At 38.2% G+C, this 15219-nt stretch overlaps 1 protein-coding gene across 3 annotated transcripts in view; it reads right to left on the reverse strand.

Moving 5' to 3' along the window:
* Window positions 1-5587: 5587 nt before the first annotated feature.
* The window catches only part of Rpgrip1l (RPGRIP1 like), a 95997-nt gene continuing 86365 nt past the window's right edge, over window positions 5588-15219 (reverse strand). For all 3 annotated transcript variants that reach the window (XM_069992307.1, XM_069992305.1, XM_069992306.1), the window contains exons 25-26: window positions 11191-11324; window positions 5588-8545 (exon numbers count right to left, since the gene is read on the reverse strand). In XM_069992307.1, coding sequence (XP_069848408.1) covers window positions 8433-8545; window positions 11191-11324 — 247 coding nt within the window. In that variant the 3' untranslated portion in view covers window positions 5588-8432. The remainder of the gene's footprint in view (window positions 8546-11190; window positions 11325-15219) is intronic.

A 15219-nucleotide genomic window follows, 5' to 3' on the forward strand; every position in this document is an offset into this window, starting at 1 on the left:
TGAGTGAGGCCCAAAACAATGTGGGGACACGTGATAGAGCAAAGTGCTCTCATGTTAGCTGTGGGGACAGTGGGACAGATTGAGGAAGAAGGGGGAAGAGAGATGAATAAGGAGAAAAAAAGGAAGGAAGGGGAATAAAGGGAGATACATTTTTAAAGAACAACCTTAATAGCTTGGCGTCCATTCCATAGGTTCCAGTCTTTCATTCAGGCTCTAGCCCTGGGCCTCTGTGCAGGGGTCAGGACCTCCTTCTCTATAGGAATTTTCACTGATATTTATTACCTGTGTTCTGCCACCACTAGACTTTTGTAATTCTTCTCTCATCTTCAACTCTTGGCTGGCTCCTCCTTTTGGGTGAGCTTCTGAGCTGTCTACTTTCCCCACTTTCACACAAAACTTATTGTTTCCTATCTCTTAATCATGTAGTAGTGGGTTATTTCTTGTCCTAGTAGATCTTGAAACAATAGTGTATGCATAAATACAACTTGTCAACTGCAAGTCAAATATACACTCTTTCATTTTTAGAAAGGAGTCTTTGTTTCAACTGTCTTTTTGCTACTGTATTCAAGTTTCATTGCATTTTGTTGAGAGAAATGAAATCCAAAAGATTTCAGGTCTTTGGAAACTGAGATTTCTTTTGTGGTTGCATACATTAAGTTGGTTTTTCCACTTGCATTCTTTATCCCTTTGAGCTTAGTAATTGTGCTAAATCTAGACTTATTTAGGCCAAAGAATGCTTGATTATGGTTGATTTTGAATTTCTTTAAAGTTTTTAAAATTAGGCTTCAGCCAACTTTACACTCATCTTAAAACTGGACAGGAATACAACAAAGAACTAGAAATAAATCTCATTGAACATAAACACAAAATTTCTGAATAAAACAACTTGCTAACTGGATCCAACAACTAATAAAAATGATACAGTATGATCCCTTGCATCTCAGGGATGCAAGGCTGCTTTCATATATGTAAATCAATAAATAAAAAAAGCAAGGACAAGAATCAAATGAGTATCTTAACAGATTCAGAAAGTCTTTGAAAAGTTCCATCATCCTTTTATGATAAAATTTCTGAAGAAGCTAGGAAGAGAAGGAACATGCCTCAACATAATACAAGCCATAATGACTTGCATTATGACAAGCCATAAAGCCTACAGCCAACATCATCATAATGGTGAAAACTGAACCCATTTCCTCTAAAATCAGAAAGAAGATACGTGTCCATTTTTGCTATTCCTACTCAATACAGACCTGAATTCCTAGCCACAGCATTAAAGCAAACAGGGTAGGGAAGACATCAAACTCCCTATTTGCAGATGATACCTAAAGGGCTCTAATGACTATACCCTAAAACTCCTAGAGTTGGTAAGTATATCCAGTAAAATAGTGGGACATAAAATCACAAAGCAGTAGTTTTTCCTGTATACCAACTTGAAAAAATGGAAGGAAAATTAGAATAATTCTGTTTACAATATTCAAGACAAGTATCTTTAACCCAAGGAATGAAGAACCTCTACAATGAAAACTACGAAATGTTAGCAAAGAAACTAAAGTTAATAATGAGATGTTCATAGACTGACAGAATATCACAAAAATGGCCATGGTAATGTCAAAGGTAATCTAAAAAATCAGTATAAAATCCCAATGCTATTCTTTGTAGAGATGGAGAAATCAATTTAAATTTTCAGATGGAACTACAAAAGGTCCCGAAAAGCCAAAGTAATCCTGAGCAAGAAAATAGCAATGTTGCTTGAATCACAATTCTAGACATCACACTTCAGAGCCACAACAACCAGCTTTGTAATCACACAAAAATGGACTTGAAGACCAATGGAGCAGTACAGAAATGACTTCACACAAAGATTATGACAAAGAAGCAAAAATATGTTGGAAAAAGCATAAGCTCTTCAGGTTGGGAAGTAGCTCAGTGGGAAAGTTCTTGCTTAGAAAGTGCCATGTCCTAAGTTTGAGCACTACAAAAAAGAAAAAAAACCTTTTCAAATGATGTTGGAAAAAGTGCACATCTATATGCAGAAGACATACTGGATCCTTGTCACCTTGTACTAATGCCAACTCGGAGTGGACCAAAGATCTTATTGTAAGACCTGAAACCTTGAAAATACAGGAAAGAGCAGGGAAAAGAACTTGTCCGCATAGGCAGGAACTTACTGAATGTAAGTCTATAGAGGCTCAGCAAATAGACTTGATCAATGGAATTGTGAATTCTATCAAGCTAAAAAGCTTTTGGACAGTAAAAGATATAATCACTAAGCCCAAAAGAAGCCCAGGAACAGGAGACTATCTTTGCTAGGTAGCTATGTCTGACAAGGGTCTTATTACCACAATATACAAAAAAAAAGCAACAAAAATTAACCCCTCCCCCAAATTACTAACCCAATTAATAAAGAGGCAAAGGGAAGTGGGATGTGGCTTAAGTGTTAGAGCGAAAGACTTGAATGAGAAAACCAAGTGAGAGCCTGAAGCCCTGAATTCAAGTCTCATTACACGTGGACCCCTCCCCCGCCAAGTGGAGGTGAGAAAAAGGCCTTTCATAGACCTTCCACAGAAGTACAAATGGCCAATAAAGATGCACATCAATAACACTGCAATTCCATCTCAATGGAATGATGGTTGTTCTGTTGGCTTTACTGTGGCCTTGTTTATGCTCTCTAGGATAGATACTCAGGAGTGAGATTTCTGGGCCATAGGGAAGTTTTATGTTTGATTTTTTTTTGGGAACCTCCATAATAGTTGAACAAGATTACATTCCCACCAACAATTTAGAGTTCCCTTTTGGCCCCATCTTTGAGCATTTATTGTTAGTTTTCTTGATGGCCATTCTAACTGGGATGAAATGGAATCTCAGTGTTGTTTTAGCCAAGATATGGAATGGGTCCAGATGCCCCTCAATGGACCAAGAAAATGGTGTATCACAACAGAATTCTACTTTCCATCAGAAAGAATGATATTATACCATTTGAAAGGAAATAGAAATTGGAAAAAAAAATATAGTGAAGTCAGACCCAGAGAAACACGTTAACATGGTTCCCCTCATTTGTAGTGGCTAGAATATGCCTATAAATCCATAAGTATGGAAGGTATGCTAGTGGTTACAAATGAATTAATTGAAGTATAGACTTCATGGAGTGCTCAAATAGTACAATTTTTGTGTCTTTGTTGGTCATGGGGATTGAGCTTTAGGGCCTGGGGCTCTCCCTGAGCTTTTGTGCTCAAGGCTAGTACTCTAATTCTTTGAGCTACAGCTTGATTTCTGGTTTTCCGGTGGTTAGAGATAAGTCTCATGGACTTTTCTGCCAGGGCTGGCTTTGAGCAGGGATCCTCAGATCTCAGCCTCCTGAGTGGCTAAGGTTACAGTCATGAGCCACCAGCACCCAGCATTGTAGTTCTTTAGAAAAACTAAGTGAAAGCCCAACAAAAATAAGTACCAGGAAATGAGTACTTGCAAGGGATGTGGGAGGAGCCAAGGGGAAATGGGTAGATGAATGAAAAAGGGTAGGGAGAAGAATACAGTCAAGAATCCATTGTATATAGATAAAATTGAGAAAAATAGGGAAGGAGAGAAGGTAAGGTAAGGGAGAAGGGAAAAAGATGCCCTATTACTGACAAATGGATCAAGAAAGTGTGATATACTTATGGTGGAATTTTTATTTGCTCATCAGAATATTATGTCATTTTAAAAGGAAATGGATGGACTTGGGGAAAGTGAGGCCAGACAAAAGGTACATATTTCCTCTCATATGTGGAAAATGTCAATGTGTGAACACACATTGGGTCATATACACAATCAAACTGAGTGGATATACATCAAGGTAGATTCCATGGTATAACCTCTTTGAAAATTTGACAGGTTAAAATGAGTAGCTGTAATAGCTGAACACTTCCAGGAAATGGGAGGGGAGCAGAACAATGGATAGAACTGTGGGGGAATACAGTTCTAATCCTCAATGATGAAAATGGAATGAAGAAATGAGGTGGGTCAGAATGGGATAGATGAGGGAATGATGGACGGGGTGACACTGTAACACAAAGACATGTTAAATTGAAACCTACTTAAAAAGATGTCAAATTAAAATCCCTTTGTACAACTACTTGAAAATAATTTTTAAAAAATCCTACATTTTCTCTGGAAAAAAAAATAGTCTCTAGGTCCTTCCCGAGGATTACTAAGAGCTTTGGAGTTCTTGTCTATCTCTGTGACTTGGGAAAAGGCCTAAGAAGCAAGTAATAGGAAAATTACTCCTGTAGTTTCCTCAGTAAGGGCTAAGAAGACCCCTGTCATGCAAATTGAGACAAATCTGAACTGGGCACAGTGGTCTTGTGCCTGTAATTCCAGTTACTGGGAGTCTGGGGATTTTGAGTTCAAGCAAGCTCAGTTTAGGGCCTCACAGTAAGCCTCTCATCTTAAAAAGATGGGGAAGAAGACGCAAGTCTTTACAGAAATGTTTTGGAATACCCGGAAAAGTAGGAAGAGGAAAAAGCTGTGCTTTAACTTTAAAACTAAGGGGGTAGATGGATATGGGGGAGATGTTGGTCAGATACAGAAATGAAGATGCTAACTTTTTTAGAAAAGAAAAAAAACCCATCAGTGTTTAATGAACAGAGGGGATACTTACAGGGATGAGTAAAGTGAACAGGAGGCAAAACCAAGGCCTCTGCCTCAGGAAAGTGCCAGACCTCTCTTTAGAGGCCTGAACTCAGGAGAGACATGACTCACTGTTAGTGAATATCATTTAGAAAATGAAGGGGCAAGAACAAAAGGTAACCAATACCTGTAAAATGAACCCATTTTTTCCAGGAGGTCAGACTGTGTGGTGCAGTCCACTGGTGGTACTTAGAAATGGAAGTGAAAATTCTATCTTGCAATGTAAGAGACTGGAATAAGAGCGTATTTTCTAATTCTATATTTTGAGATTTTAAAACACTCGTTTCTATCGCTTTGATATTTTCTAGCTTTCTGGTTGACCAGGAGGTTGTTTTTTGTTCTGAACAAAGGGGATGTAAAGCCGTTTTTGCTTCCATTCATGGATTTAATTAGCATGTTGCCCAATCTATAATAAATCACCGGTTTAGTTTTTCTTTGTTAAGGTAGTCACAGGCCTTCAGGCATGAGTGACTTATGAAAATGTACTCATTGTGGGGGCTGAATTATCATGCTGATATTGTCAATCACCCAATCATTTTATATCCCCAAAGCTCCCTTTTGGTTGTGTTGTGTTCCACAAAGATGACATTCTCCTATTTGTTCACAGACATGATTCACATTTTGCTATTTTGTACATAAGGAAATCATTCTAGATTCAGCAATAGTGCCAGTTTGACTAAAAAAAGTTATTTTTCCATATCCACAAAAATGTTAATCAGATTCTTGTTAGAACATGTGTAAGAGCTGTTTTTCATTGTTCCAGCCCTTGATGTCAGATTACTAAAATCATTTGAGTTTTGTTGTGGGAACATGGGTGCACGCAGAACATCCCAAGTCATGTGACCACTTCTCAGCCACACTTCTTCATCACACATAGAAATTACTTGTGTTTTGTGGTAACAAATGAATGACAGGAACAGCAGAATCTCAACGTGGCCTCTCTTTATTTGATTAAACATATTCTCTATTCTAAAAAAAAAAAAACAACCTAATTTAAGTTAAATGGCAACAAACCATGATAATTTAGAAAACATGTTGAAACTGAGAGTGAAGAGAAATGTTCTCCACGTAAACCACACTGTAAACCATAAAACTTATTTTTGTCAACTGCTTCTCATGACAGTGGCTGGGAATTTGACAATTCTACTACAGTAGGCAAAACAAAACAAAACAAAAAAAACAAAAAAAACACCCAAAAACAAACCATGCAAAATACGCTCTTCCACACGCCACATCACGTCTCTATTTATACTTCCAAACTATAAGCACAATTTCCAGCCTCCAAGTGCTAAGTGTATTGTGTGCATTACACTGGGAGCTGTAGGGTCACAAAAGCCTCCCCTCTGATGGGTGTGTCTGGGTGACAAGGCCGTGGCTGGCAGTACCCATCATCTCCTGCCATCCTTAACTATTTAAGCTTGGCTCACTGAGAGAAAAACCATCACTCTTCAATCTGAAAGGTGGTGAACTTTTCAATGACCTCTGCTTAACATAAGACAAAAGAAAAAGTAAATTTCATGAGAGGACTTGATATGACTTACCTACTTCAAAATGTGTCAGCCATTATGTGTGAAAATGAGTGCTGGGAACATCTGTGAGTTCTGAAACTGAATATTTAAAACTAGAAAGCAAGTTTTAAATATTACAATAAACATGAATGTGAGAGTAACAGGATTAATCTCCTAATCTTATCTGAGTTATAGATTCTATACAGTTGATTCACTGATAAAAACTTCCCCTTGCCACTTAGATCTCAAGAAGCCAATGAAACCCAGTTTTTCTCTCTGCAGAGAGGGTATTTAGTTTAGGATGTAACATTTTAAAATAATAATACAAACCTTCTGGGAGAATACCACAATAAATGTCTCAAAAACCACTCAGTTAATCCCAGGATATAATCTGGCTGTTTTAAATTATTGCAGGGAATATTACGGAACCTTAATGACACTGTAACTGCACAAAGCCAAAGAAAGCTAGAAAGGGAGGCCAAGATGATGAGCTCAGAGCCAGCTGAAGTGACAACAAACATGTGGTTGTTTACTAGGATTGGAGAGGTTTTGTCTGCAGATGTTTGTGGTTGCTAGAAGGTTCCAGAGGAATGAGTTGTCAGGAAGATTTGCAGAGTTTGATGAGAGCAAGATTCCCCTTGGAGATGGCAGGCTCCAGGACAGGGAGGCCAAATGGTAGAGACAGAATTTATAGATTTTTGTGGTCAGATCATACTCTACTGGTCCCACAATGTACAGCAACAAATTAATATTGTATGGATGTCATTTCAAAGCCTCCTAAAGATGAGAGTCATTATTGGAGCCATTAGAGCACAGATGGTTCAAACTATATGCAGATATTCATACTTGCATTTTTGCATTATAGCTGCTTTTTTTCCCCTGTTGAACTGTAATGAATTGTCTCATAATCTATTCCATCTTCTTGCCATTAGCAGGCTTTGAATGTTCACAAATAGGAGCAAAGAACTCATTTTCCAGAGCTTTAATCACACAAAGAGGGAATGCCTAATTCTCTAAATGAAATGGTCTGTGATCACTGAAGCAGAGATTTAATATATCACGGCAAATTAGGTAGATTTTAATAAATTACTTATCTCCCTGAATACTTTACATATGCTTAAGAAGGAACATAGCCTGTTTGCAAACAGTGAAAACCCACAGCCTATAAAAATCCTTTGAAGAAAATGACAAATAAAAAAGTAAATTAAAAAATGAAATGCATTATATCCTAGACCTCTAGAGACAATTCCTTTGCAGCACTGATTCACAGCTCCATTAAAAATATCAATTAAATCCTTCAGTGAGATTGGGTAAAGCTAGAAAATTAACTTTCTTAGCTGCTTTTTGAGGATCTGGTTATCCACATGCACTCCAGCATTGTATAAGCTCGATGTAAGTTTTAAAAAAATGATAAAAAGATACTTCTTTCAGGTCTCAGTGTAGCAGAATTTATCATATTTAAAATAATTTCTATGTCATAAACTAAGTTTTCAAAAGTGTGAATTTCCCATCCCATCCATTACTTCTTTATATAGACATGCCTCTAGATCCCATATTATTACAAATACATGAAAGCAATACAAATATAATTTTCAAGAAATAGAAACAAAAAAAACCCCTTGCAGTAATTTGATAAGTTGGTGTCAATTCTCCTTCTTTATATTTAATTGATAGAAACTGCATGCATCAAAGAAAATGCATACTGAGCTTTAATGTGTATAAAATGGATATTAGCATTTTAAAGAGGAAGATTAACACATTAATCCAAGTAATTTTCATATATTGCTTCTAATAAAATCTTCACAGTATAAAACTCTTAATGAGACTAATCACAGATATTCCATTTAGTGGGATGATTAGGGATAACATAAAAGTGTTTCTTTATAGTTTTTCCTTAAGATTCATGCTTTTGCTTATTAAAAATAAAAATGGGAATTGCATTTCAGTTCTTTGTAGGAAATGTTCGAAATGCAAATACATTTTCTCAAGCTATCGTGTAGGTATAAATTATTGAGAAGGTGTTACCCACTGCAGAAACTTCAGTCCGTAGGGGTAGCAGTCATGGGAAGGAGGGAATAGAAAAATAAACAAATGAAAAACTATACAAAACTCGAACATTTCAAACCCAAACCCAGGCCTCACCCTCCCAGCACCCCATGAATTATAGATTATATAACCAGAGTAATTACAGAAAATCTCATCTTAAGCGCTTTCATGTGGGCATTTACTTAGAAGTAGGAGATGCCTCTGGAGCTGCTTCTTTCAAGCCTCCAAGTCCTCTCTGTACTGCTCGTAGACTGACCGTAGGGCATCGAGCGCCTCCACTGTCACCTTGAGCTTGCCAATGCCATCACCATCTGCTCGTGCATCAAAAACTAGGAGAAAATAGCAGGGAAGTGTCAGTCTCATTCATCAGATTTTTCTTGAGATGGGCTAGCTGAAAAAGTCAGTGAGAAAATAAAAATAGCTCCTTAAAAGCCCCAAATTCAGCCATACTTCATACTCAACTTTTATCGTATGTTCATGCAGATGCAGATGCAAGTGCATACCTAATACTTGTAGAGTTAAAACATAGCCTAGTCTTTAAGTTTACCTAGCAACAGGTATTTTTAAGACAATAAAAAAAATGTCTAAAAGGGATTAAGATGTAACAACCAAGTTAGAATTTGTTCTAACACATGGTGTGAATAACGAATTTCAGAATGGCAAACCACTGTAAAGATGTTACATGATCTTAATTTGGATTGGTTACTTATCTTTCTAAAGAAAACATTCCATTTAAAGCAAGTTTTATATGAAATTTGAAAAATGAAAATGGCAGACAGATATAGGAATGTTGTGGTCTATTGGCTGTTCTGAGGCCTCTCAGCTTTGCGGGGGAGAGACCTCTGTTTTCAGAGGTGTCCCTGAAGTGAACTCTGGACCAAAGCCTTGAGCCTTTCCCAAACATGGCTGGATAGGATGCCAGTCTAATACCTAAGACTGCATGCTTCTGTGGATAGTGGTACTTGAGTGACCTAAAGCCAGAATCCTGGACTTTGAGAGTTTGACAGTACTTATGAGTCTTTATAATTTTTTGTTTATATTCCTTCGTGTTTTACTTGAATTTCATTTAAGTTCATTGGAGTCGTGATCCTCCTGCCTCAGCCTCTCAAGTAGTGGAACTGGAGGCAAGAAAGTATCACCATATCCAGTTGTCTTTGTTTTAATTAAAAGAAAATATGTGAGAAAACCTTTAAAACTCAGTACAGGAATAGATGCAGAATGGGAGGTTGGGGAAGCACATTGGCCTAGTTGTACCCAGCTGATAGTCCTGTTTGATTTCTTCCTAGGGATGCTCACATTTATGTAACACAGAATGCAGAATTCAAATCCTGCCACAACAGTGCCTGGTCTTACTGCTTCTGTAAACATGGCCAGGGCAGCTGAATGTCAGCCCAGTATGGTTTCTGTGAAATCACAGGAGAACATGGTTGCTAAACAAAACTGGAAAAAGATCAGGAGTATAGAGCAGAAATAATTTTGGTGTTTTTGTTAGACTCTCTTGGTCTAGGAGTTTTTGAGAGTTCAGAGTGATACTTTAATCTTTTCATCTTTCTTCTGGGCTACCAGGTCACAGGTGTATACTTCATAAAGATTCCTCAGAATGGGCTTCTCATTTATTTCTTTGGTCTAACTTGGGACAATTCTTTGGCTTGATCTTGACTTTTGAGTGCATGACACATATCCAGGACAAGTAGCCTGATGTAGGACCATGGTGTGAGCAAACTCTTTAGCACTAAAAAGCTGCTCCATTAAGTGTTCTTGAATGCGTGCATAAGGAACATCTTTCAGAGATGTCTCTGCTAAGTTAATTGAATTAGGAATCGGTTGTATTTTTTTTTTTTGTCGGTTGTGGGGCCTGAACACTGTCCCTCAACTCTTCAGCTCAAGGCTAGTGCTCTACCACTTGAGCCACAGCACCACTTCTGGCCTTTTCTGCTTATGCGGTATGGAGCAATCGAACCAAGCACCTCATGCATGAAAGGCAAATGCTCTACCACTGAGCCACCTTCCCAGACCCTTCTTTTCTTTTCTTTTCTTTTTTGGTGCTGGTCCTGGTGCTTGAACTCAGGGCCTACGTGCTGTTCTTAAGCTTCTTTTGCTCAGGGCTAGTGCTCTACCACTTGAGCCACAGCACTACTTCTGGCTTTTACTGAGTAGTTTACTGAAGATAAGAGTCTCACAGATGTTCTTGCGTGGGCTGGCTTTGAACAGCAATCCTCAGATTTCAGCCTCTTGAGTAGCTGATATTATAGGAGTGAGCCTCCAGCACCTGGCTATCAGTTGCATTTTTACATTTATTAGATGTAGCTCAAGTCTTCCTTGATTATGATGGGAAAGAATGATTTATAAAATACAGTTCCTTCAGAATGTGCTAAATATGCTGTATAATAAACAGAAGGTAGAAATTAAACACTGCTGGGAACCACCTCTGGTGAGATGAAAATCTCGCATTGCACATTTGGTCTGGAATCTTATCCACCTATGGGAATCCAGCGGGAAGCTATCCAGAGTTCCTTGAGTGACTCTAACATGGGAGTTACAGAGAAGTCGAAAGGAAGGCATTACCATAATGAGTCTAACATAACTGACTCAGAAGCTTAAGTCTAAGTGTCTTAGCTGAGTCTCCTATAAACAACATGAAAAACCATTCTTGCTGGCTCATGCCAGTTCTCCTAGCAAAAAAAAAAAATAAAATAAAAAACAAAAAAATTCCTTACACTCAATACCAAAAAATGAATAGTTTCCTTGTGATTGTCAATGAATTATCTTACAATTTCTATCAGCCAAAGAAAGGAAAGAGGGAGAAGGGCAGAGAACCGGCTTCAGTAGAAGGCAGGGGAGTTACAAAGGATTTGACTACTGTGGCTCAACTCCAGTGTACCTAGGAAAAAGGTTTTGATTAAAAAGTCCTGATTTCAGCAACTGTTGGCTGTGTACACTTAGTGACTCTTCAACCATCGTATCATCTCCATACCATCGATATTCTGCTCGATGATGTCTTTTCCTTCTTGGAACATGTTGGCGAGGTCGATGTGAGCAATGCCAATGTCCTCACACTCCAAATCCTGTGCATCCTCCGGAGGGTCACTGACCACAGTGAAGCGAATGCTGAGGAGGCATAAGGACAGAGAAAAATCACTACCACTGTCCCTGAATTGCTTTGCTCAAAGCTAGTGCTCTATCACTTTGAGCCACAGTGTTACTTTCTGTTTTCTGGTGGTTAATTGGAGATAAGAGTCTCATGGACTTTCTTGCCTGGGCTGGCTTTGAGCCAGGATCCTCCGAGATCAGCCTTCTGAGTAGCTAGGATTACAGGTGTGAGCTACCAGCATCTGACTTCCCACATGGAAACATAAAAATTCATACTCAATGATAAGAGTTGAAATATCCCAATAGAAAGAACAGAATAGAAAGATTAAATTCTTATATGAACTCAGAACTGTTAAAGTACATTGAACCTTCAAATGAACATGAACTTACTCTTAGATTCCAAATTCTATAGATTCTTAGTGCTAAGAAAATTACCAGGCACAGGGAAGGACCAGGTTCACCGTATCTGATCATATTTTGACACCTCTACTTATAAGACTAAAAGGACAATGTGAAGATGACCTAGGTTCTACAGTCAGCAGATTCTACAGAAATGCATCATTTTTGTTAGCATATACCATTCTGGAGTTGGCACTAGGCAACTTAACCAAATGTGTGTGTTCTACAAAATGCAAAGACCAAGTTCCTGGGGCAACAGTCTGAATCACGTTAGATAAAGATATAGTTCTCAATGGCTATATCAAATGTTTGTATTACTTCAGCAATCTTTTAACTTACAATCATAGCATCCAAGTTTTATTTTACTCTTAGACACATAATTGTAGGGTTCTGATGGAACCGATTTGAATTAGTGGCTTGTGTTGGGGCCAAACACACTTGGATTGACTAAAGGGCAGGAATTTCAGTTAAGTACTCTTTTGATATGTCTTGGCAGCATAGCTGAAACCACGTATGCTTGTAAACTTTGCCATTTTAAACTTTTGAAATGTATCTATTCCAATTAAAAAAATGCAAATCTAAGTACGAGAAATCATACCTTTGCAAATACAAATATTTTCCAAATGCTTATAGGTAAACATGACAGTATTTTTAACCAATTTGCTGGAGATAAATTCGGCATTTTATTCCTTTACCAACTCTCTGCTTTTAGTTAACTATAGTTTGATTAGAAAAATTGAAACATTTTAAATCAAAATTGAAGTTAACACCTCTTCACACAATAATGATGAAGGATGCAGATCCTACCCTTCAAGGGACAGACTAGACATTTTATGTCCTGTAAGATGAAGGGTTTACTATAAAGTGGCTTCAGTCACCCAGACTTGGTTCACATTCTTGATCTCCTATTTAGTTGTGTGATCATGGACAACTTACTTAATCTCTGAACTTACTTTGTGTATAATAGGGATAATTATCTTTATATATTTTATAGGGTTCTTGTAAGGATTAGATGGGATGATACATGTTAAGAAAATGCCTGGAACAGAGGACACTAAGTAAATGTTTGCTCTTTTTATAAGTGCTGTTTTAAATCTAAGTAGAGTTATATAAGCTTCAATATTTCTTTTTCTGTGGTGCTGGGCCTCACACATGTGAGGGAAAAAAAGATGATATGGGAAAAGTTACTCTTGAAAATGTGTGCGATTCCTAAATTATACATTGCTGTTACTCCAACAGAATGACTGCTGACAGGGATGTTTCCCTAAAATGAATGCGGTTGTAAGAGAAGGATTAGTAGAAGTAGTATGTGATGCACATTCAACAAGGCAAGATATACAGGAAAGACAATCTACCAGGCCATAGCAATGCTGTTTTCATGTATTTAAGTATATATTCCTAAGAATCATATCACTTTATAAAAGCAAGCTATTAACCTTTGTTGTATAAATATACTGAGACAAAATGAGGAAAAATTAAATTCCAGGGAAAGGATTAGAAATGAAAAATTAGTGGAAATGTTTAGATTTTTGCAGAACAAAAAGAGATATCAAAACTAAAACAAGCCAGGTCTGATGTTATACCCTGGATTTCCCCATGTGGGAAATTGACACAGGAGGATCACTTGAGCCAAGCAGTTCAAAGCCAGCCTGGGCAACATACTAAGACATTGTCTAGAAAATATATGCAAAATAAAATTAAGCTATAAAGTTCAGTTCAAAGGGGAGGAAATTCATTAGAATAACTTAAAAACTAATCCAGTTTGGATACACACACACATACACGCACACACACTCCTTATACATCTTACCTTTAACAAAGAATGAAGAGGTGGAACTTGCTGAGGCTGATAGTCTGGTGTGAGAGCCTGAGTTCTTACCCAGGCAGAGGCCAATAACCCCAGTGGAGGGGAAAACCATCAAGTGACACTCCTTGTCTCTGCCCTACTCCAGCTGTGCCTGTCTCCTCACCCTTCTCTCCTTCTTGAAACTCTCAGCCTTTAAGAGACCAGTCTTGCTAACTAACCTTTTCTGCCCGGCCTTGGAACACCCTTGCATCTTCCTCATGCCTGCAATTCCCTCAGCCTGGGCCCATCTGCCCACAGCCCCTGTGACTTGATTGGGCCTGCTCATTCTTCATAAATCAGTTTAAATGTCTGTTGCCTCCTCACACTTGCCTTCTTTTATTCTCTTTTAACATTTAACTTGTTCAGTTTCTGTTACTAATTATCACAATATGTAATTGGTTTGATTGTTTACTTGTTGCTATAGTCTGTCTTAGTTGTGGATCTGCTCAGTAGAACACTGCTAAAGAGAAAAAAAATCATACCAAAAGAGGACTTTGAGTCAGTGTCAAAATTATGACTTCAAGTAAACAATTTTAAAGTCCTATTTCAATGTATTCCCTTTTATTTTAATTTTTGTTAGTTGTGGGACTTGAACTCAGGGCCTGGGTGCTGTTCCTAAGCTTTTTTGCTTAAGGTTAGTATTCTTTCACGTTGAGTTGCAGTGCCACTTCTGGTTCTCTGGTAGTGATTTGGAAATAAGAGCCTCACGACCTTTCCTGCCTGGGCTGGCTCTGAATTGCAAACTTCAGAACTCAGCCTCCTAAGTAGCTAGGATTACAAGTGTGAGCCACCAGCACCTGGCTTTACTTACTGTACATCACCTTTACAATAAAAGGTGTTCCCTAGCTGTGGCTAGGGAACAGGGTGGCTATAGGAGAAAATGAGTTCTCATATAGTAGGGGCTACTTGAACTCACATGAAATCATGTGACCTGAGTACTTATGAAAGGTGAGAACCTTGTCTGGTTACTACTGGCTGTGGCTGTGTGAAATAACCCCTCATGGGGTTTGCACTAGACATGAACTCTGCAGATGTTAGCTAGGGTCTGTCACTTCCTATAGGCTCTTTAGGTTTTTCTGAGAAGTGATGTGAACATGGTATCTTTGTGGGTGCTTGGGTATTTTTAGAGTCAATGATGGGAGGATAGGAGTCACTAGAGTTAATGTGAATTTTTAAAAATTTACCTGATAAACCCAAATAAACTTTTTAAGGAGTCAGGTGCGAGTGGCTTATGCCTGTAACCCTAGCTACTCAGAAGGCTGAGATCTGAGGATTGTAGTCTGAAGCCAGGCTGGGCAGCAAAGTCTGTGAGCTTTGCCTTGGGGTAGGGAAAAAAAAGCTCAGGGACAGCACCCAGTCCTTGAGTTCAAGCCCCAGAACCAGCAAACAACAAAACAAAAAACAAACCACCACCCAAACAACAATAAAAAACAAAAAGCTTTTAAGGTAAAACTAAAAAGGGAAAAATCTTTTTCCTTCTAAAATGAATTTATTTTCTCTACTGAACCAGAATTTCCAAATCTCCTATTGAAATCTGAAAAATTTCCCACACATTCAAAAATATGAAGGAAGTGGCGCTGTAGCTCAAGTGGTAGAGCGCTAGCCTTGAGCTGAAGAGTTGAGGGACAGCACTAAGGCCCAGAGTTCAAGCCCCATGACCGACAAAAA

This window comes from Dipodomys merriami, unplaced genomic scaffold (assembly GCF_024711535.1).
Source record: "Dipodomys merriami isolate MVZ:Mamm:240054 unplaced genomic scaffold, mDipMer1.0.p SCAF_41, whole genome shotgun sequence".
NCBI classification, from domain to species: domain Eukaryota; kingdom Metazoa; phylum Chordata; class Mammalia; order Rodentia; family Heteromyidae; genus Dipodomys; species Dipodomys merriami.